This window comes from Myotis daubentonii, chromosome 10, assembly GCF_963259705.1.
Source record: "Myotis daubentonii chromosome 10, mMyoDau2.1, whole genome shotgun sequence".
NCBI lineage: Eukaryota > Metazoa > Chordata > Mammalia > Chiroptera > Vespertilionidae > Myotis > Myotis daubentonii.
The window spans coordinates 14,053,948-14,074,112 of record NC_081849.1 but is presented as its reverse complement, the minus strand read 5'-3'; the positions used below and the strand labels follow the sequence as shown (position 1 = coordinate 14,074,112).

The 20,165-nt window shown below is 43.2% G+C and overlaps 1 protein-coding gene across 1 annotated transcript in view; it reads left to right on the top strand.

Annotated features, from left to right (window-relative positions):
* Positions 1 to 20,165, top strand: part of CTTNBP2 (cortactin binding protein 2) — a 182,239-nt gene that overhangs the window by 149,606 nt on the left and 12,468 nt on the right. The window contains 3 exon segments of the mRNA XM_059711639.1: positions 3,214 to 3,392; positions 6,448 to 6,653; positions 7,111 to 7,296. Coding sequence (XP_059567622.1) covers positions 3,214 to 3,392; positions 6,448 to 6,653; positions 7,111 to 7,296 — 571 coding nt within the window.

Below are 20,165 nucleotides of genomic sequence, written 5' to 3'. Positions count from 1 at the left end.
TGCATAGTATTCCATTGTGTAAGTGTAACACAGCTTTTTTATCTACTCATCTTTGACGGGCACTTGGGCTGTTTCCAGATCTTAGCTATTGTAAATAATGCTGCTATGAACATAGAGATGCATGTATTCTTTCTAATTTGTGCTTTGAGATTCTTAGGATATACCAGTATTCCCAGAAGTTGATTGCTGGGTCAAATGGCAAATCCATTTTTAAGTTTTTGAGGAACCTTCATACTGTTTTCCACAGTGGCTGTAGTAGTCAGCATTCCTTCCAGCAGTACTGGGATTCCCTTTTCTCCACAGCCTCGCCAACACTTGCTGTTTGTTATTTATTGATGACTAGGGGCCCGGTGCACGAAATTCGTGCACTGGGTGTGGGGGGGGGGAGTGTCCCTCAGCCCAGCCTGCCCCCTCTCACATACTGGGAGCCCTCAGGCGTTGACCCCCATCACCCTCCAATCGCAGGATCGGCCCCTTGCCCAGGAATCATGCCTGGGCAGGGGACCCCCATCTCCCTCTGATCGCTTGCTCCACCCCCCACCCAAGCCTGACGCCTCTGACCCAGGCTTCAGGCCTGGGCAAGGGGACCATCATATCCCCCCAACCCCCGGCTCCGCCCCCCGCCCAGGCCTGATGCCTCGGCCAGAGGAGTTGACCCTCATCACCCTCCGATCACCAATCACCGGATAGGCCCCTTGACCAGGCCTGAGGCCTCTGGCAGAGGTGTCAGGCCTGGGCAGGGGACCCCCAGCTCCCCGCGGTTGCAGGCTCCGCCCCTGCCCAGGCCTAATGCCTCTGGCCTAGGCGTCCGGCCGGGCAGCGGGGACCCGCAGCTGCAGCGGCCCCGCGATCGTGGGCTCCGCTTTAGGCCCAGGCAAGGGACCCCTAGCTCCCCGGACTGCCAGCTTCGACCGTGCCCAGCTCCCATCGCTGGCTCCACCCCTACTTCCTGCTATCACTGTCCAGGGCGGAAAAGGTGCCTGATTCTCTGATCATGGCTGGGGGGCAGGGCAAAGGCGGTCCCAGGGCCGCCTTTGCCCTGCCCCCTGGCTCTTAGCTCCCCCCTGGGTTTCCGATCAACTGTCAGTGGCAGGGGGCTTCTTCCTGCTTTCCCTTTCGCCTCCCTGCATTGTGCCTACATATGCAAATTAACCGCCATCTTGTTGGCAGTTAACTGCCAATCTTAGTTGGCAGTTAACTGCCAATCTTAGTTGGCAGTTAATTTGCATATAGCCCTGATTAGCCAATGAAAAGGGTATCGTCGTACGCCAATTACCATTTTTCTCTTTTATTAGTGTAGATATGCATTCTGGCATGTGTGAGTTGATACCTTAGTATACAAAATTAATACCTGGAAATTGATGGCATTTTTATACACCAATAATGAACCTTTAGAAAGAGAAACTAAAAAAACAATCACATTTACCATTGTAACAACAACAAAAAAAGAGATAGAGATACCTGGGAATAAACTTAACCAAGGAGGTAAAAGACCAGTACTCAGAAAATTATAGGACACTGGAAAAGGAAATAGAGGAGGACACACAAAAGTGGAAGCATATACCACGTGCGTGGACTAGAATAATTAACATTAAAATGTCCATTCTACCCAAAGCAATCTACAGGTTAAACACAATCCCTATTAAAATACCAGTGGCATATTTCACAGATCCACATAGAATATTCCAAAAATTTATATGAAACAAAAAAAGATCCCAAATAGCTGCAAGAATATTCAAAAGGAAGAACAAAGTGGGAGGGATCACAATACCAGATATCCTATATTACAAAGCCATTGTAACCAAAATAGCCTGGTACTGGCACAAGAACAGGCATATAGACCTATGGAACAGAACAGAGACCCCAGAAATCAACCTACACCAATATGGCCAATTAATATTTGACAAAGATGATAACAGCATACAATGGAATAAAGATAATCTCTTCAATAAATGGTGTTGGGAAAATTGGACAAGTACATGCAAAAAAATGAAACTAGACCACCAACTTACACCACACAAGAATAAACCCAGAATGGATAAAAGACGTAAACATAAGTTGTGAAACCATATAAATCTTAAAAGAAAAAATAGGCAGGAAATCTGAGACATCTCACGTAGCAGTATTTTCACTGATACATCACCTAGGGTAAGGGAAACAAAGGAAAAAATAACAAATGGGACTACATCAAACTAAAAAGCTTCTGCACATCAAAAGAACCCATCAACAAAATGAAAAGGGAACCTACTGCATGGGAAAACATATTTGCCAATGACATACCTGATAAGGGTTTAATTTCCAAAATATACAAAGAACTCCTATACCTCAATACCAGGAAGCCAAACAATCCAATTTAAAAATGAGCAAAGGACCTGAATAGATATAATTCTTATCAGACCATGGGTGGTTACACAGTATTTAAAATTTACACATTTTAAAATTTGGAAACAAATTTCTTCATATCATCCAAGCTCTATACATTTTGAGGAAGTTAGCATTTTAGTTAGGGAAATTAAATTAATTCAAGGTGAACATGACACAGATCCTGATGTACCATGTGGATCTTATCACCCAAAAAATTCAAATATTTAATGTCATTTTTTATTTCATTAACTCAAAATCCTTTTATGACTATCTACTACTTGCAAGGCCTGTGAGGTCCTTTATATACATGTGAATAATGTCACCTTCCAGAATTGTTTAAGAATTCATCCAAGGTTTCTCCTTAGCCTATTTATTGCTTCATCATGTCTGAACTTGTTTCATATGATAAGCTACATGTCTCTTTCTCATGCTAACACACATAATAGTGTGTTATTAGCTATCCCTTCTTCAACCACTCCAAGATAAAATCATATTCAGCTACATTTTTACTTTGTAGTTTTCAACGTTTACATTTTTAATTTTGGACTTTTTAAAAACAAAAGGAAAAGGCCCAGCTGGCGTTGATGCTCGGTGGTTGAGCATCAACCTATGAACCAGGAGGTCACAATTTGATTCCCAGTCACAGCACATGCTCAGGTTGCAGGCTTGATCCCCAGTGTGGGGCGTGCAGGAGGCAGCCAGTCAATGATTCTCTCTCATCATTGATGTTTCTATTTCTCTCCCCCTCTCCCTTCTTCTCTGAAATCAATAAAAATATTTTTTTTAAAATAAAGGAAAAGAAGCACTGTTCTAACCCAACCCTCGTGTTTCCCCTCCCTGTCTCTCTAGCTCCGAGGTCGGGTGCCCTCTCCCTGCGATCCCATGTGCAAGACGGTGGACTGGGCCCTGGCTGTCTGGCGCCAGGTCAACTCCTGCCTGGCCCACCTGGGCACACCTGAAGCACTTCTGGGGCCAAAGTATTTCCTGTCGTGTCCTGTTGTCCCAGGACATGCCCAAGTGACAGTGAAGTAAGTGTCGTTTCACCTTACTTGCCTTTTTAACCTAGAGCCGTGGCTAATTTGTTTGTGCTACCTCCTGTCATCAGCATGGAGTGTCAGAGGACAGCTGTGACTTGTCGGTTGGCTCACTCCTAAGGAAACTAAGAATTAGATAGCAGTTTTCCTCTTTTATAAAACTCTCATCAAAGTCACGTGTGACTCGCTGTGCAGAGTCGCCTGGGGAAGGCCCACATGAGAGATTCAGTCAAGTATCCTGTAACCACACAAACCAAAACCTTACATTCTACTGATGAATTAAAAGCTTCTGCTATGTCACTGAGACTTAGGTACTTACCATGCTTTTCTTTGCAGCAGCTTATGAGAACAGACATAAAAATAATAAGGTTAATGAAATAGAAAATCAGGATGAAATTGAAAAGGAGAAAAAAAATTTGTCAAACTCCAGCTTAGTAAGGGTTCTGTGATCAGCTGTCAGCTTTGTTCTGCAATTTCTGGCATTCTGGGCAGAAATCCATTTTAGAAAGCAGGGATGCAAATAATGTATCTTCTTTATTATAAGACAAACTGTCAATTAAAGCCGATTGGGGGAAAGGAAGAATTACCATATTTAAAATATACACAGCATTATTTTGCTAAAGAGCAGAAATACAGCCCAGCCAGCGGCTCAGTAAGAAAAGAAGCAGTGTTCTAACCCAAGCCCTCGTGTTCTGCTGGCTCAGAGGTCAGGCGCTCTCTCCCTGCGACCCCATGTGCAAGATAATTGACTGGGCCCTGGCCTCTGGCCCCAGCTCAACTCCTGCCTGGCCCGCTTGGGCACACCTCAAGCACTTCTTAGGCCAAAGTATTTCCTGTCTTGTCATCCTGTCTTGTACACCAAAAAGGTTTCAGGTTTGATCCCCAGTCGGGGGTGTACAGGAGGCAGCTCATCAATGCTTCTCTCTCTCTCCCTTCTTCTCTCTCTAAAAATCAATAAACATATCCTCAAGTGAGGACTTTAAAAAACTAAAAATACATTTATACCTCTAATTATGCCCTTTTTCATCAATATTACAATTACATTTAAGCCTTTCACATCCAGAGTCTCAAGATTCTTAGGAGCCAACTTTGGCCTTTCCTAACAGGAGCACAGTCAATGTCAAGAACTGTCGAGGCTCTGAGATTCGTACCCTATTTGCAAGCTAGCAAGTTATTCTGCCACAGGTTCAGGGTTCGGGGTCAGAGGCCAAGGACTTCATCCCTCACAACACAGCCCAGCCTGGGCTTCATATTTCACTGGTTCCCCAAGCTCCTCAAGTCCCCCTGGGCAATGCACAGTCACCCAGGTGGATTCTGGCTTTGCAGGAGTCACAGCTGCAGAGCTCCCAGCTTGGGAATCCCCAGGGTTCTAAGGCGGGTGCTGTCAGACCGGCCCACCCTTTGTCCTGGAAGGATACATTCCATTTATTATCCTGTCCAGGACACACATCTGCCCACTGCTCAGGAGACACGGGCTCTGTCTTCCCAGGCTGACATCCTTGGAAAGATAGTGTAGAACAAAGCTGACATACAGTGTGAAATGTCATGGAGAAATGTCTCCCAACGGCCATATGAAAGAACTCATTTAAAAAAAAATTATCATCTTTACCCCTTTAGCACTTTTAGAAGTAACTGTGCAAGTTTGACTCATGTGGTTGAATACCAGATTTTTTTCTATATTCTGTATTGTTGGGGTTTTTTGCTTGAATTACATCTCACCAGGCAGTAACAGAGAAGCTTATGATAGACAGATATGTGATACTTGGGTAAGTTTTAACAGTCTTAAAAGGCTTTGAAAAATTTCCTCTTCTGGGAGATGTGGGTTTTGGCTCTATAACCTTAATTAACTAAGGCTACAACAAAATATAATCTTTTTTTGAAGGAATGTTAATTGGTATTAGTTACTCCAAATTTGTTCCACCGCTACAGTCATTAATGCAAAGGTCTGCCTGAGGCTGGTTGACCCGTCCCCTTTCTGCAGGACTACGCCCACCTGAGGGCAGAGACAGCCCTGGCCTTGGGGCAGGCAGATATAATTTGCCAGTGATTATTAGGTGGATCCCCGTTTCAGAAATCTATATATATAAAAGGCTAAGTGACTGGCCGGTAGGTATGATGCACACTGACCACCAGGGGGCAGATGCTCAGCGCAGGAGCTACTGAGCAATAGCAACTTTGTAGACTGCCCTCTTGCACTCCGGGACCCTTTGGGGGATGTTGGACTGCCAGTTTGGGGCCGATCCCAGCAGGCCAGACTGACTGACCCCACTTGCCAGAGGGACCCCACTCACTCTGCAGATGCCCTTCAAGCCCCAGAGCTGCCCCAGGTGTGGCCATCCAGGGAGGGACCATGGGAGGTTGGCTCCAGGGTGCATCCCACTCATCTCACCCAGTCCCGCCCCACCAGCCACCTTCTAATTAATTTCCTTTCAGCGTGCACGAATCCGTGCACTGGACCTCTAGTATTAAAATATTAAAGTACATGTGTGTCTTATTAAGGAAATAAAGCACATAAGTTTTAGCATTTAAACACAGACCTTCAGGCATATTTTTTCCAGACTTCTGTCTATAAATTTACCTTTCTTTCCATGTATTATTTTCTTTTTAAAAAAGTATTTTTATTTAATTTATTGGGGTTAATTCTGTTAATAAAACTATATAGTTTTCAAGTGTACAGTTCTATGATATATCATCTGTAGATTGCATTGTGTGTTTACCCAATCTAAAGTCAAATCTCTTTCGATGTATTTTATTCATGCATTCATCCAATGCACACTTGGCATCGATTCCTGATGACAAGGATCTTATAAAGTAAAAGGAGAGGGACATGTAAGCAGTCAGTTTCATTTGAAATGCATTGTATTTATGAGGCAAAGTCAAACTACTTTGGGGTTAGATTATTACACTTGTCCCAGAACTTACCTGGGAAAGGAAGTATATCTTTAGAAACACTTATGTTTTTGTATGGTCTTCAAACTGTCCTTTGTAGAGTTGTGTATAATTCCTGCGCGGCCTGGTCCTAACTAGGGGTCCACCCCTCTCTTGCAAGGTGGATGTCTAAGCTGTGGAATGCTGTCATTGCACCCAGAGCTCAAGAAGCAATACTGTCAACAGCCTCAGTGAAAAGACAGCCTGGCCTTGTGCAAACAACTGCCAAGAAGCACCTTAGCCAAGGACAGCGGACTGCGGTGAAAGCTGCTCTCAGCATCTTGCTCAGTAAAGCCGTTCTGCGTGGCTGTCCCCTCCAGAGAGCAGGTATGTGGGTTCCTGCTGGGAGGAGAGGAAATCCACACTCTTAGGTAAAACTTGTTTACTTTGTTACTAGGGAGCTCTGTGTTTCCTCCTTGTGAATGGAGAAATTATCTCAGCATTAATAAACAGTTCACACCATCAGCCCAGAACTGTCTCTCTGTCTTGCCGTTACTGGCTCATGTTTAAATTGTAGGCCTCCAAGTAAAGTGTGCTGGGTCACAAAATTCCTGCTTGGGTATTAAGCAGGCCCATGATTTTGAAGAGTCTCTTTCTTTGAGAATTTTGCCTGACTATGAAACTGCAATACATGCTGGAGTTTTATAATTATCCCAATTGTATGTTAATAAATTGTGATTATTTTTTTAAAAAGTGATTGGATAGAAAGTCACTGAATAAAATGAGAATTTTACTGCATTATCACTACCTTCCTTTTGGCAAAACATGATTTGTGTTGTTTCAGAGCTCCACCAACATGCAGTTGATTTCAAAGGAGGAAGTTTCCCTTTGTTCCTAGTTTCAAGTTACAACAGTTGTAGCAAGAAGAAAGGAGAGAGTGGTGCCTGGAGAAAGGTGAGCACCTGCCCTCACAAGAAATCTGGCCAGTTCTCTTCCCCCACCTGGAAGAAGCCAGTCCTGAGTGAGAAAGGTAAGAGGGGCCAGCATGCTGTCTAGAGGTACCAGGGCACGGGGTCTAGTTTCTGAATGTAAATGTGTTTTTTATTCTTTTTTTTCACTGTGCATTCAACAAAATTCTGAGTATCTCAAAGCACATTTTCATAGAATAAAAAAGTATGTAGTAGGTACATTTTCAAAAATATTTTGGAGCCTCTTTCCTGAAAATAATTTTTCATACTAGAATTCTGATATTAAATTTATCTTTACTGTGTTAATGATCTTTTTAAAATTATTTGCTATTTGTGGTGTCCACATTTAAATTTTTGTAATGCAATAATTGCACTTTGGCATATTTCTCTCCTTTTACGTGTCACCCCTAAGTCAACCTTAAATTTTTAAAAGTATGTGTGCAGGCATATTTGATGCCAGTTAAGACCTTTATATGTGAATTGTTTTACGTATTTCTTTTTCATATGATTTGCCCAGTTCTATTCTAGGCAATGGAAACAGAACACAAAACATAGCGACAGTCCCTGCCCTCATTGAGTTTACATTCTAATGAATCATTAAACAGACTCTAAGTAATGGGATGGCACATATAAAAAAGAAATACCTAAGTTTTCATCTAACGAAGAAGAGAGGACATTTATCTCTGCTGTTAGACCTCTTTCTTTTGGTTTTGATAATAAGATAATTATACAAATTACAAATGTCCTCCCTTGCCGGGAGCCGGTCCATCCTTGCTGTTTCAAGGGACCTGGCATATATGGCATACGGTTCTTAATATGTTTGCTCACCTTCTTGGCACTGTGTTTTAACCAAGGTCACCTCTCCGAGAAAGGTTGAATCCCCAGGTAGGGATTTTCCCCTGAAGTTAGGGAGGGAATAAAACCCCTCAACTAAGTGCCAGGTGGGTAATTAATCACTTTAACTATGAACAATCATGCTTAAGCTACATAATCTTTACTCCCTGGAATGGAGATAAGAAACGCCCTAAACTTTGGAATAGAGATTGATAGGATTGGAATCAACTGGTATAAATACAGATGCAACAAGACAACAACAGACAGAATTCAGAAGACAGAACCTACGCGGAACCTGGAGATGGAGGAGCTTCGCTGGAGAGAACATGGCAAGGGATCCTGGACTGAACCTGACTGCAGAGGTTGGCAAGAGAGCCTGACTAGAACCTGGTGACCGAACCTGGCTGGAGATCTCAGACAGAACCTGGCCGGAGATCCTAACCAGAACTTCGCTGGAGATCCTGACCAGAACTTGGATTTCAGCTGTCCTCAAGTTATTGGTTTGATTGTCTTTGTTGGTCTGGCTAGTGGGCGGCGTCACTGGCGACAGGCTTCCTGAAGCGTCTGCAAGTTGAAGGACTGCATCAAAGGGTCCATCAGGGCCGTGGTTGATGGTGGTGTCGATGTCCGAGGAGGAGTAAGCTGTGCCCTCTGGATCCAGCTGATATGGAAAATGGAGGGTAGTAGAAAAAGAAGAGAAAGCAAAAGAACTACAAGGCATGGAAGTGTTTAGAAAAAAGAGGGAGAAGAAAGGGAAGAAGGCAGCATCCTGACACAGCCCTTTCCTTCAGCTTCCCCTTTCCCTGTGGTCCCAGGTAGAAATGGGAAACAAGTCCTGTTGCAGTGAGAGGGCAGCTGCTGTCAGCCAGTCTCTGTCTTTACCTGGGTCCCAATCTGAGCTGGGCATGGGAAGCAGGAAGCAGCCATGGGGACAGGAGACCTTCCTCAGAAGGGGCGAGTGTTCAAGCCCCTGCACCATTGGGGAGGGGGGTCTGTGCCCCACCTTTGTTGCACCCCAAGTTTTCTCCTACTGGCCCCCGACTGTGCCTGTCTTAGGTTGCCCCACCCTGTGGAGTCTTACCCGTCGTTGACTACCAGCCATCTCTGGGCCAAGTAGGGTGATGTGAGGTTCAGTTTTGTCTCCTTGATAGCCTATGTCCCTCTGGCCTCCATGCCCAGTAACTGCCTTTGGATTCCCTCGCTTGCTGGCGGGGCTCTGGCATTGATCATAGGGAACTCAGGTTTCTTCTCTAGAGAGGGCCCAGCTTATGCCATTGGGCCAGAGACAGATCCATGGTACCAGCCACCATGAGGCTTCAACCTCAGCATGAACAGAGAGCTCAGGCAACAGCTTATGGGCAATTGGATTGTAAGAAGAGGGTCCCTCTTGGCACAAGGGTAAGAGGTGCCAATACAGGACAAAGGAGAGTCCTGGAACAGGGCTTTCTCAGCCCAGGATGTCAGGCTCTTGGCACAAGACAACTCCATGTATGGGACATATACTAGACACCCCCTAGTCATGGCAGAAAAGGGAGGTGCCCTTCCTGGAACAGTAGGGTAGGGAGATTCTAGAAAAGGCTGTGTTCAGGAAAGAAGGAGAAAGGCCAAAGAACCAGCAAACAAGTAGTTAGATTTTTAAAAAAAGGAAAAAGGGAAGATGTGGGGCAAAGCTGGGACATGTGGAAAGACAAAAAGGAGGCACGTGTGATCCTCCCAATGGACAGATAGTTCCAGCTCAGGGCTGCACATCTGCTGCAGACGGGCACTGGTCAGGTGTGCTATGATGAGGCAGAGATGGCGGGCGGTGAGACATAAGGTCGGACTAGACGGTCTGGAATCCACACAGGTGAGTCTGCGTCCTGTGGAAATATACAAGCATATCCTCTCCCCCAGGTTAAAAGTACATCAGGTCCCTTCCAGGCTCCTGTAAGCAAGTCTTTCCATTTGACAAGGGCTTTAGGTTTAGTTAGATCAGGGTTCCAATGCCTGTACATCGGGGAATTTCCCTCAGAATCTACATTTAGTATATTAATTACAAATTGAGCATGTTGTAGAACATGATGAGGAGAGGAATATTTAAACTCATTTTCTTGTAATTTTTTAATTTGTGTTTTTAAAGTTTGGTGAGCCCTTTCTACTATTGCTTGGCCTTGAGGATTGTAGGGTATTCCTGTAGTATGTGCGATGCCGAATGTAGAGCATAAGTTTTTAAAAGCTCTAGAGGTATAGGCAGGCCCATTGTCAGTTTTAAGTGCCCTTGGTATTCCTAGGTAGGAAAAGCATTGGAATAGATGTTGACTTACATCTTTAAAGGCTTCTCCTGTACGTGCAGAAGCAAGGATAACATGAGAAAAGGTATCAATACAAACATGCACATAGCAAAGTTTGCCAAAAGATGGGACATGAGTAATATCCATCTGCCATAAGTCACAGGGTCTAAGTCCTCTTGGATTAACTCCAGTAGCAGGGCTAGGAAAATGAGTAGGACAATGGCCGCAGTCACGCACAATACTTCGAGCAGCTTCTCTAGATATGCGATAATATAGACGGAGAGCAGAAGCATTTTGATGGTGAATGGCATGAGACCGCCGGGCTTCTTCTAGAGCTGTACAAACTACTGGGCGAGTTAGTAAATCCGCCTGATAATTTCCTTCACTTAAGGGTCCTGGTAGGCAGGAATGAGCTCTAATATGTCCAATATAGAAAGCCTTTTCTCGTTTGTGAATGCAAGTTTGTAGCTGAGTTAACAAAGAGAAAATGGCTGTTCTTCCTTGTGGGAGAGAGGCGGTCTCAATATGAGGAAATAATTTAACTATATATTGAGAGTCAGTGTACAAGTTAAAGGGAACCTGTTGCAATTGTTCAAAAGCATAAATGACTGCCAAAAGCTCTGTTCTCTGAGCTGACGTCTCTAGAGTTTGTTGAACATGGGTTATTGAGTCAATGATTGTTACTGCCCTACCATTAGAGGAACCATCTGTGAATACTAAGGAGGCAGGAGGTGATAATGGTTCTTTTGAACATTTAATAGGAAATATAAACGGATGTAGGGAGAGAAATTGCAATATAGGTGATCTTGGCAAATGATGTAAAATTTGCCCTGGGAAGTTACCTATAGCTATTTGCCACTCTTCTTCAAATTGTAATAGTGTGTCTAATTGTTCTCTTTTATAAGGTATTATTATCTCAGTAACTTCTCTTCCAAAGAGTTCGATACTGCGTCGTCTACCTTTGATAATGAGAGTGGCCACTAGGGAGGGATAGGGTGGTACAATCTTCCTAGGAGTGACAGGTAAATGTATCCATTCTAATGGTCCTTCCTGCCACAAGCATCCTGTAGGAGTATATTTAGTGGCTAGAATAATTAAGGCCCAAGATTTGGAATAATCTAGATACTGTAGTTGCTGTTTATTGATGGCCTGTTCTATTTTTGCTATAGCCTTTTCTCCTTCTACAGTTAATTGTCGGGGAGACTTAGGGTTAGAATCTCCCTTTAAAATGTCAAATAGAGGTTTTAAGTCAAGAGTGGTTATTTTTAGATATGGCCTGACCCAGTTGATATCACCTAATAGTTTCTGATAATCATTCAATGTGTTTAAATGATCTTTTCTTAATTGTAGAGGCTGATGGGTGATAGTAGAGGTATGTAATATTCTGCCTAAGTATGAAAAAGAAGGTTCAGTCTGAATCTTTTCTGGGGCTATTTTTAGACCATGTTCTTCTAAAGCAAGGATGGTCTGAGTAAGAATTTCCTGTAAAGTAGCCCGATCTTTATGAGCTAGTAAAATATCATCCATATAATGAATAAGATATAGATCTGAAAATTTCTTTCTAATAACTTGCAATGCCTGATCTACAAACTTTTGACATAATGTAGGACTATTTTTCATCCCTTGTGGGAGAACCTTCCATTGGTATCTCTGATAAGGCTGTTTAAAGTTTTCTGATGGTATGCTGAATGCGAATCTTTGACAATCAGCTGGGTGAAGAGGTATAGTGAAAAAACAATCCTGTAAGTCAATAACAACAACACAATACTCCTGTGGAATTGCCACAGGGGAGGGCAATCCAGGTTGTAAGGAGCCCATATCTTCCATGGTGGCATTTATGGCTCTTAGATCTTGCAAAAGTCTCCACTTGCCTGATTTCTTTCTTATTACAAATATGGGTGTGTTCCAGGGACTATTTGATGGCTCTATATGTCCCTCTGCTAATTGCTGATCAATTAATTGTCGGGCTGCTGATATTTTCTCAGATGTTAAGGGCCATTGCTCAACCCATACTGGTTGTGACGATTTCCAGACTATGGGATCAGCAATCCTAAGGGCAATGGCCCCAATTACAGATCCTGTCCAGAAGTGTGAGGTATTACTTTCCTTTCCTAATCCCTTTCCTGGATTAAATCTCGTGTCTAGCATCTGTGATGTTACTCTATCACTGGGGCTATATAATACAACTCCCATTTGAGACAAGATATCTCTTCCCCATAATGTAAAGGGGATAGTCGTAATTACATAGGGACAGAATGTCCCTGAATGTTGATCTTCATCAGCCCAAGTTAAAATCTGAGAACTCTTTTTTACATTAGATGCCTTGCCTAGTCCTACTAGGGAAGTGGAGGTGGTGTGCGTGGGCCATGAAGAGGGCCAATCCTTCTCTGCTATGCAGGAAACATCTGCTCCTGTATCCAATAGACCTTCAATTGGTTTTCCCTGAATTTGTAAAATTTTTGTAGGTCTAGTAGCATGGATTTCTTGTATCCAAAATGCTGCATCACTAGATCCAAAGCCTCCAGCCCCTCTAGCTTCCTGGGTAACAGCTGTCCCTATTTTATGTATTGGTAACAGGAGTAATTGGGCAATTCTCTGGTTGGGCTGAATCTGTATAGTTGTGGTGGGTGGGGAAAGTAAAATCTGTATTTCTCCTGTGTAGTCTGCATCAACAACTCCTGGGATGACTAAGATCCCCTGTAAGGAGGTGGAGCTCCGCCCTAATATTAAACCTACGGTTCCCTCAGGCAGCGGCCCAGACACTCCTGTAGGAATGGCTGCTACTGGCGAGTCTGGGGTTAGTATTGCGTGGGTGGTTGAGTGGAGGTCCAATCCTGCACTGCCTGGGGTTGCCCTGAAGAGGTCACTGACTGATCGAAATTTGCAGAGGGGTTGAAGGTTGATGCCCCTATTATTGCAGGGGCCTGGGGCTGGCCCCTTCTCAAGTTTCCCAATTGAGGTGATGGGATATAACCTCCTTGGGAGCTATTTGTAGAGTTTAAAGGCCGACCATTTTTATGGTATTTTGATCTACATTCCTTTGCCCAATGGAATCCTTTCTGACATCGGGGACAAACGGTTTTTGGAGGGTTAATATTATTCCCTAATCTATTTCCAGGCTGTTGAGGAGCTTGCCATCTGGCCTGAGTATTATTATTATTTTTATTTGGGCATTCTCTGCTAAAGTGCCCAGATAAGCCACAAGAATAGCAGTTCATATTTCTTTTATTACCTGTATTATTGCTGGCTTGTCCTATAGCCTGTACATATTGAGGGTATGTCTCCCCTTTGAGAGCTGCAGCTATAGCTACACCCTGTATAAATGCTGGACTTACATCAGCACACTGTTTTATAAAATCATTTATAGTTCCTGTTCTGCGAATCGGCCTTAATAAAGCCTGACAGGTATTATTAGCATTTTCAAAAGCCAGTTGTTTGATTAGGATATCGGCTGCCTCTTTGTTATTGATTACTCTCTTGACTGCCTGCATGAGGCGAGAAAGGAAATCCTGATATGGTTCCTCGACCTTCTGTTTAACCTCTGTAAGGGTGGTTGTTTTTCCTGCTGTACAAGGTAGGGATTTCCAGGCACTTACTGCACAACTGGTTACTTTGGTAAGTGCCTCTGTGGGCATATTCATTTGCTCCTCAGCCGTGTTAAAATCACCTTCTCCTAATATCATGTCTAGGGTTATTCCTTTTCTGGTTTTTCCGCTAGTGGCTACAGCTTTCTTAGCAAGATCATCATATTCAGTTTTCCATAATAAGTAATCGCCTCCTGAGAGACAGGATTTACAAACCTGTGACCAATCATAAGGAGTCATCCATTTACTGGCTAGGGTTTCTACCAAGGTTTGTGTGTAAGGAGCTAGAGGTCCATATTCAGAGCAGGCCAATTTTAATTCTTTAAGTACTTTGTAAGGTATAGGCTCCAAGGTGGGGTTTCTATTCCCACCAGACTCATTCTCATATGTAACTGGGAAGCAGAGTGAGAATTCAAGATCTCCATTAGCTTCAGCTTCTCTTATCGCCCTTTGAAATTTAGACATGGAGCTCCTAGGAGCCACAGGACCTGGTTTAGGCTTCCTTTCTAATTTGGGGAGCCTGTTTTGAATGGGAGGGCCACTCTCCTCTCTACTGACTGGAAAGGACCAATGGTCATGTTTATGATATTTATTCTTCTCCCGATCAGTAGGCATAGCTAAATTGCTTTTAGATTGAGCTGAAGACAATGATGATGTATCCTCTCTGGGTGGAGCCGAGGGACTATTTAAATTTTGAGAAAGTTCAACCGTTTTTGCCTCTGGTGCCAAGGTGTCACAGATTGAATCCCACAGGGAAAAGAAACATGGCAGGACCGCCTCAGATTCATGGTGTTTCTTTGATTGCTTTCCTACTTCAACCCAAGTTTTTAAATTAACAGTTCCATCCTCTGGAAGCCATTGACATACTTCTTCTATAAAACTTTCTGTCTCACTGGGAGTAACCTCAACTCCAATTCTGCTAGTAAGCATATGCGTTAAAAGATTAATACAAAGTCTTTTTTCTTTAGACTCAGTATGACCCATCCTGTCAATCTAAGTTTTGTACTAACTACCCGCTTACCCTACTTATCCTCTATAGGGGGGGTCTGAAGCACCCTACGGTGCAGTCCTATCCGTCCCAAGTACGGGGGGACTTACCTAAGGGAACCCTGTTCGGGCGCCAGATGCCGGGGTCCAACCCCAGCGGGTCCAGGGGTCCCCAAAGGTGTGGACGGAGTCAGCGAAGAAGGAATGACACGGAGACAGCGTTCAGTTGATCAGCAGCCTAGCCAGGATCTCCAGCCAAGTTCTGGTCTTGATCTCCAGAGAGGCTCTGCTGTTTATTGTCTTGTTACATCCGTATTTATACCAGTTGATTTTAATCCTGTCAATTTCTATTACAAAGGTTAGGGTGTTTCATATCTCCATTCCAGGGAGTAAAGATTATGTAGCTTAAGCATGATTGTTTGTAGTGATTAACTACCCGCCTGGCACTTAGTTAAGGAGTTTCATCCCCTCCCTGACTTCAGGGAAAAATTCCTACCTGGGGAAACAACCTTTCTAGGAGAGGCATCCCCTCCCTGACTTCAGGGAAAAATTCCTACCTGGGGAAACAACCTTTCTTGGAGAGGTGACCTTGGTTAAAACACACAGCGCTAAGGGGAGCAAACATATTAAGAACAGTATGCTATATACGCCAGGTCCCTTGAAACATATGCTGTGCAGATGTTTCTTTCCTGCAGCGACTGTGTCAGGCAGCAAGGATGGACCGGCTTCCGGCACTCCCTTAAAGAAAGTCCATATTTGGAAAAGATGTTCCAACCTCATAGACATGGTGGGTTTCTGATACATGTAATTAAGTTTAGGTCTTGAGGAGCCACCTGCAGCTATTCTGTTGGGTGTCGTTATATGCCAACTGTACAGCAGTAGGGTTGCTAAATAGGCGAATACGCTTCCTAAAATTTAAAACTTAAAACATTTTGTTCATCAATACATTTTCATAGTTTAGCTTACATTTTGATTTTTAAGAACAAAATTAGTATGGTTTTTAACCATAGTAATACATGCTGGAATTTTATAATTATCCCAATTGTGTGTAGGGATTATTTTTTTAAAAATGATTGGATAGAAAGTCACTGAATAAAATGAGAATTTTACTTATACTTTTTTGTTTTATGTATTGATAATAGGATACATTCTGATCCCAAGATCTTGTTGTTACTTCCCAAAGGATGTTTAAGTCAGGGAATAAACTCATTAGATTCCAGTCCCCCAATATATCACAGAGATCCCCAAGTAACTCTCTGCAGCAAGAATTATACCTTTTACTTGTTTATCCCAGTATGGTATAAAAAAGAGTTCTAAGATGAGGATTATCACCTTTATTTACAGATAACAACAAGGATGTTTGTTCAGAAACCCTTGGCTACCTGCTCAAAATCCCTCTCCTGGAGACAGTGTTTTTGTTTGCAGTGCAATGCTGTTTTATGACAATCTAATCCTGTGGCACATGTAATAATCCATAAGCACCCAGATAAGTAAACACCCATCAAGACTTTTTTTTAATATACTTTTTATTGATTTCAGAGAGGAAGGGAGAGGAATAGAGAGATAGAAACATCAGTGATGAGAGGGAATTATTGATTGGCTGCCTCCTTCATGCCCCCTACTAGGGATTGAGCCCACAACCCAGGCATGTGCCCTTGACTGGAATGGAACCTGGGACCCTTCAGTTCACAGGCCGACACTCTATCCACTGAGCCAAACTGGCTAGGGCCCATTCAGACTTTTTATTATCCTTTCCAAGTTTATTACAATTTCTATAGTATTTAGGACCAACTTATTTCTTGAGCTAAATAATTACCTAAACAATAATCATTGTCAATATATATACTTGTTGACAAACAAAATCAATAAAATGAATATAAATTTAAAGCAATATTATGGAAATACTAGTAAATCTAACTCAGAAAACTGAATTAGAAATGATTTTTTAATTTATATTTTTGATGATTATAGTTTTAAAGTATTTGACATGATATATGTTTTTAACATGAAACTTTATTTGAAAGATTTATAAAATTGTATGTATAGTTTACATGAATTTCAACATTAAGTTTTATAAAATCTAAAAACTAATTTTATGGAGGGTCAAGATGATGGCATAGATAAACATAGTTTTCTCCTCCTCCCAAAACCACATCAAAATTACAACTAAATTGCAGAACAACTATCATTCAGAACTACCTGAAATCTGGCTGAATGAGGTCCTACAACTAGAGAATTGAAGAAGAAGCCACATTGAGACTGGTAGGAGAGACGGAGCTGTGGAAAGAGCTGGCCCAACACCCACATGTGGTGTTTTTTTAATCAGGAAGAATATCTTGACTGGGGAGATCTATATGAGAAGCAAGGGGTCCAAGCCCCAACCGTCTATGGGAGGCTCCTGTGGTGGGAAGAGAAGTCCTCAAAACTTGGGGCTATAAAAACCAGTGGGGATTGTGGCTGAATGACATGAAAGCTGCTGGAGTCCCAGGCAGTTCCTGCTAAAAGGCCCTTGCATGGACTTACTTGGACCACTCCCTCTGAGCTCCAGAACTGGGGCAGCAGCTGAAAGGATCCAGGGACATATGGAAAGGAATTAAATTGTCTGGCATCAGGGCAAGAACTAGTGGGCAGCTTTCTCAGAGACAGAAATACTGGCAGAGGTCATTGTTCCTATGCTGAGACCTCCCCTGCTACAGTCCCAACAGGCAGGCACCATATCTGAGTCTCCATCAACCTGGTCCACACTGTTTGTCCTGCCCTGGTGATTTCCTAAGACCCCATATCACACAGTTTGCAGCCCCACCCAAGCTGTTTGCAGTGGCATTTCCACATGAATGACCTGTCTTGTCTCAGGCTTCAGACTTTCCTAAAATCTCTCAAACAAGCAGCAACTGGTGACAGCATGCCCCAAACCTCTTGATAAGTGGCCCCAGGCCCGGCACTAGCAGCATCCTGCCTTGTTTCACAGCTTGGCCTCTCCTGGGCACCTCCAAGCCCAACACAAGTAGCAGCCACTTACACACTGCTTGATAGCTCTTGCCAGGTGGCCCCAAGCAGGATACTGGAACTAGCTGATTTTGCACCTCCCAGGAGGCCTCAGAGCCAGTGCACCCAGTGGTCAGCTTCAGACTAAACCAAATTACAACCCTAACACATCCATGAATGACACACTCAAGGGGTAGACTCACTGAGCACCAAAGCCCCACTGAAGCAAGTCCTGATCCATAGGGATGACTCCTGCACAGCAGCTCTTCCACTGTAGTACCAGCTGGTCCTCATAGCCAGTTGGTTTGGGGGTCAATTCCTCTTAGTAATGCTAACAGCAACCAAGGCTCAACTACAATAAAACAGTGCACATAGCCCACACAGGGGTGTACCTAGAGTACCTCCTAGCTCAGGGGACTGGGGAGGCTGAGCCACTGGGCCCTACAGGACACCTACTACATACACAAGGCCACTCTACCAACTCCAGGATACATGGCAGCACTACATAATACATAGAAATAAACACAGGGAAGCAGCCAGTGAGAAGACAAAGAAACATATGGAAGCAACCAATGAGGAGACAAACATGTCGCAAATGAAAGAACCGAAGAAATCTCCATAAGATAAACTAAATAAAGTGTTAGCAAGCAAACTACCAGAGGCAGAATTCAAAACAATGGTTGTATGGATGCTCAAGGAAGTTAATGACAATTTCAAGGAACTTAGAACTTCAAGGAACTTAGAGCATCAACGACATGGAAAAGGACCAGTCAGAAATGAAGGATACACTAACTGAAATGAAGAATAATTTACAGGGAAGCAACAGGAGAGTAGAAGATGCGGAGAATCATATAAGCAATTTGTAATATCAGGAAGGAAAAAACACCCAATCAGAACAGCAAAAAGAAAAAGTAATTCAAAAATATGAAGATAGTGTAAGGAGCTTCTGGGACAACTTCAAGCATACCAACATTTGCATCATGGAGGTGCCAGGAGGAGGAGAGAGAGAGAGAGCAAGATATTGAAAACTTATTTGAAAAAATAATGACAGAAAACATCCCTTACCCGGTGAAAGAACTAGACATACAACTCAATGAAGCACAGAGCCCCAAACAAGATGAACCCAAAGAGACCCCCACACCAAGACACATCACAATTAAAATGCCAAAGGTTAAAGGCAGAATCATAAAAGTGGCAAGAGAAAAGCAGTTAGTTACCTACAAGGGAGCGCCCATACGACTGTCAGCTGATTTCTCAACAGGAACTTTGCCAGCCGGAAGGAAGTGGCAAGAAATATTCAAAGTGATGAATAGCAAGGACCTACAACCTAGATTACTCTACACAGCAAAGCTATCATTTAGAATTGAAGGTCAGATAAAGAGCTTCACAGACAAGAAAAAGTTAAAGGAGTTCATCCCCACCAAACCAATATTACATGAAATGTTAAAGGGTCTTCTTGAAGGAGAAGGAGAAGGAAGAGAGGATCAAAAATATGAACAATAAAATGGCCATACATACATACCTATCAACAATTGAATCTAAAAATCAAAATAAATGAGCAAGGACTCTAATGAACAAAATAAACTGATGAATAAAATAGAATCAAATGCATGGAAACATGGAACAGACTGACGAATCTTAGAGGGAAGGGGATAGGAGAGATTATCCAAGGAACTTATATGCATACTAGAGGCTCAGTGCACGAAATTCGTGCACTGGGGCGGGGAGGGTCCCTTAGCCCGGCCTATGCCCTCTCACAGTTCAGGAAAACTCGGGTTGTCCGACTGCCATGGAGTTGGGACAGGCTCCTGCCACTGCCGCTGCGCTTGCCAGCTGTGAGCTGGGCTCAGGGCTTCTGGCTGAGCGGCACTCCCCCTGTGGGAGCACACTGACCACCAAGGGGCAGCTCCTGCATTGAGCATCTGCCCCTTGGTGGTCAGTGCATGTCACAGCGACTGGTCGTTCTGCCGTTTGGTCAATTTGCATACTAGCCTTTTATTATATAGGATATGCATTACCTGTGGTCACAGATAATAGGGTGCTGAAGTCTTGGGGTGGGGCAGGATCTGGGTGGAGGGGGTACTGGAGGGCAGGGGGACATCTATAATATGCTCAACAATAAAGATTTTTTAAAAACTAATTTTACAGAGTGAAATTCATGGGCCTTGAATTTTAAGCAACATCATGATTAGATGAATAAACCAGAGATTGACATATCTTTCTGTTTATTGTATTTTTTTTATAACAAATTTGTTTCCCAATAATTGCACT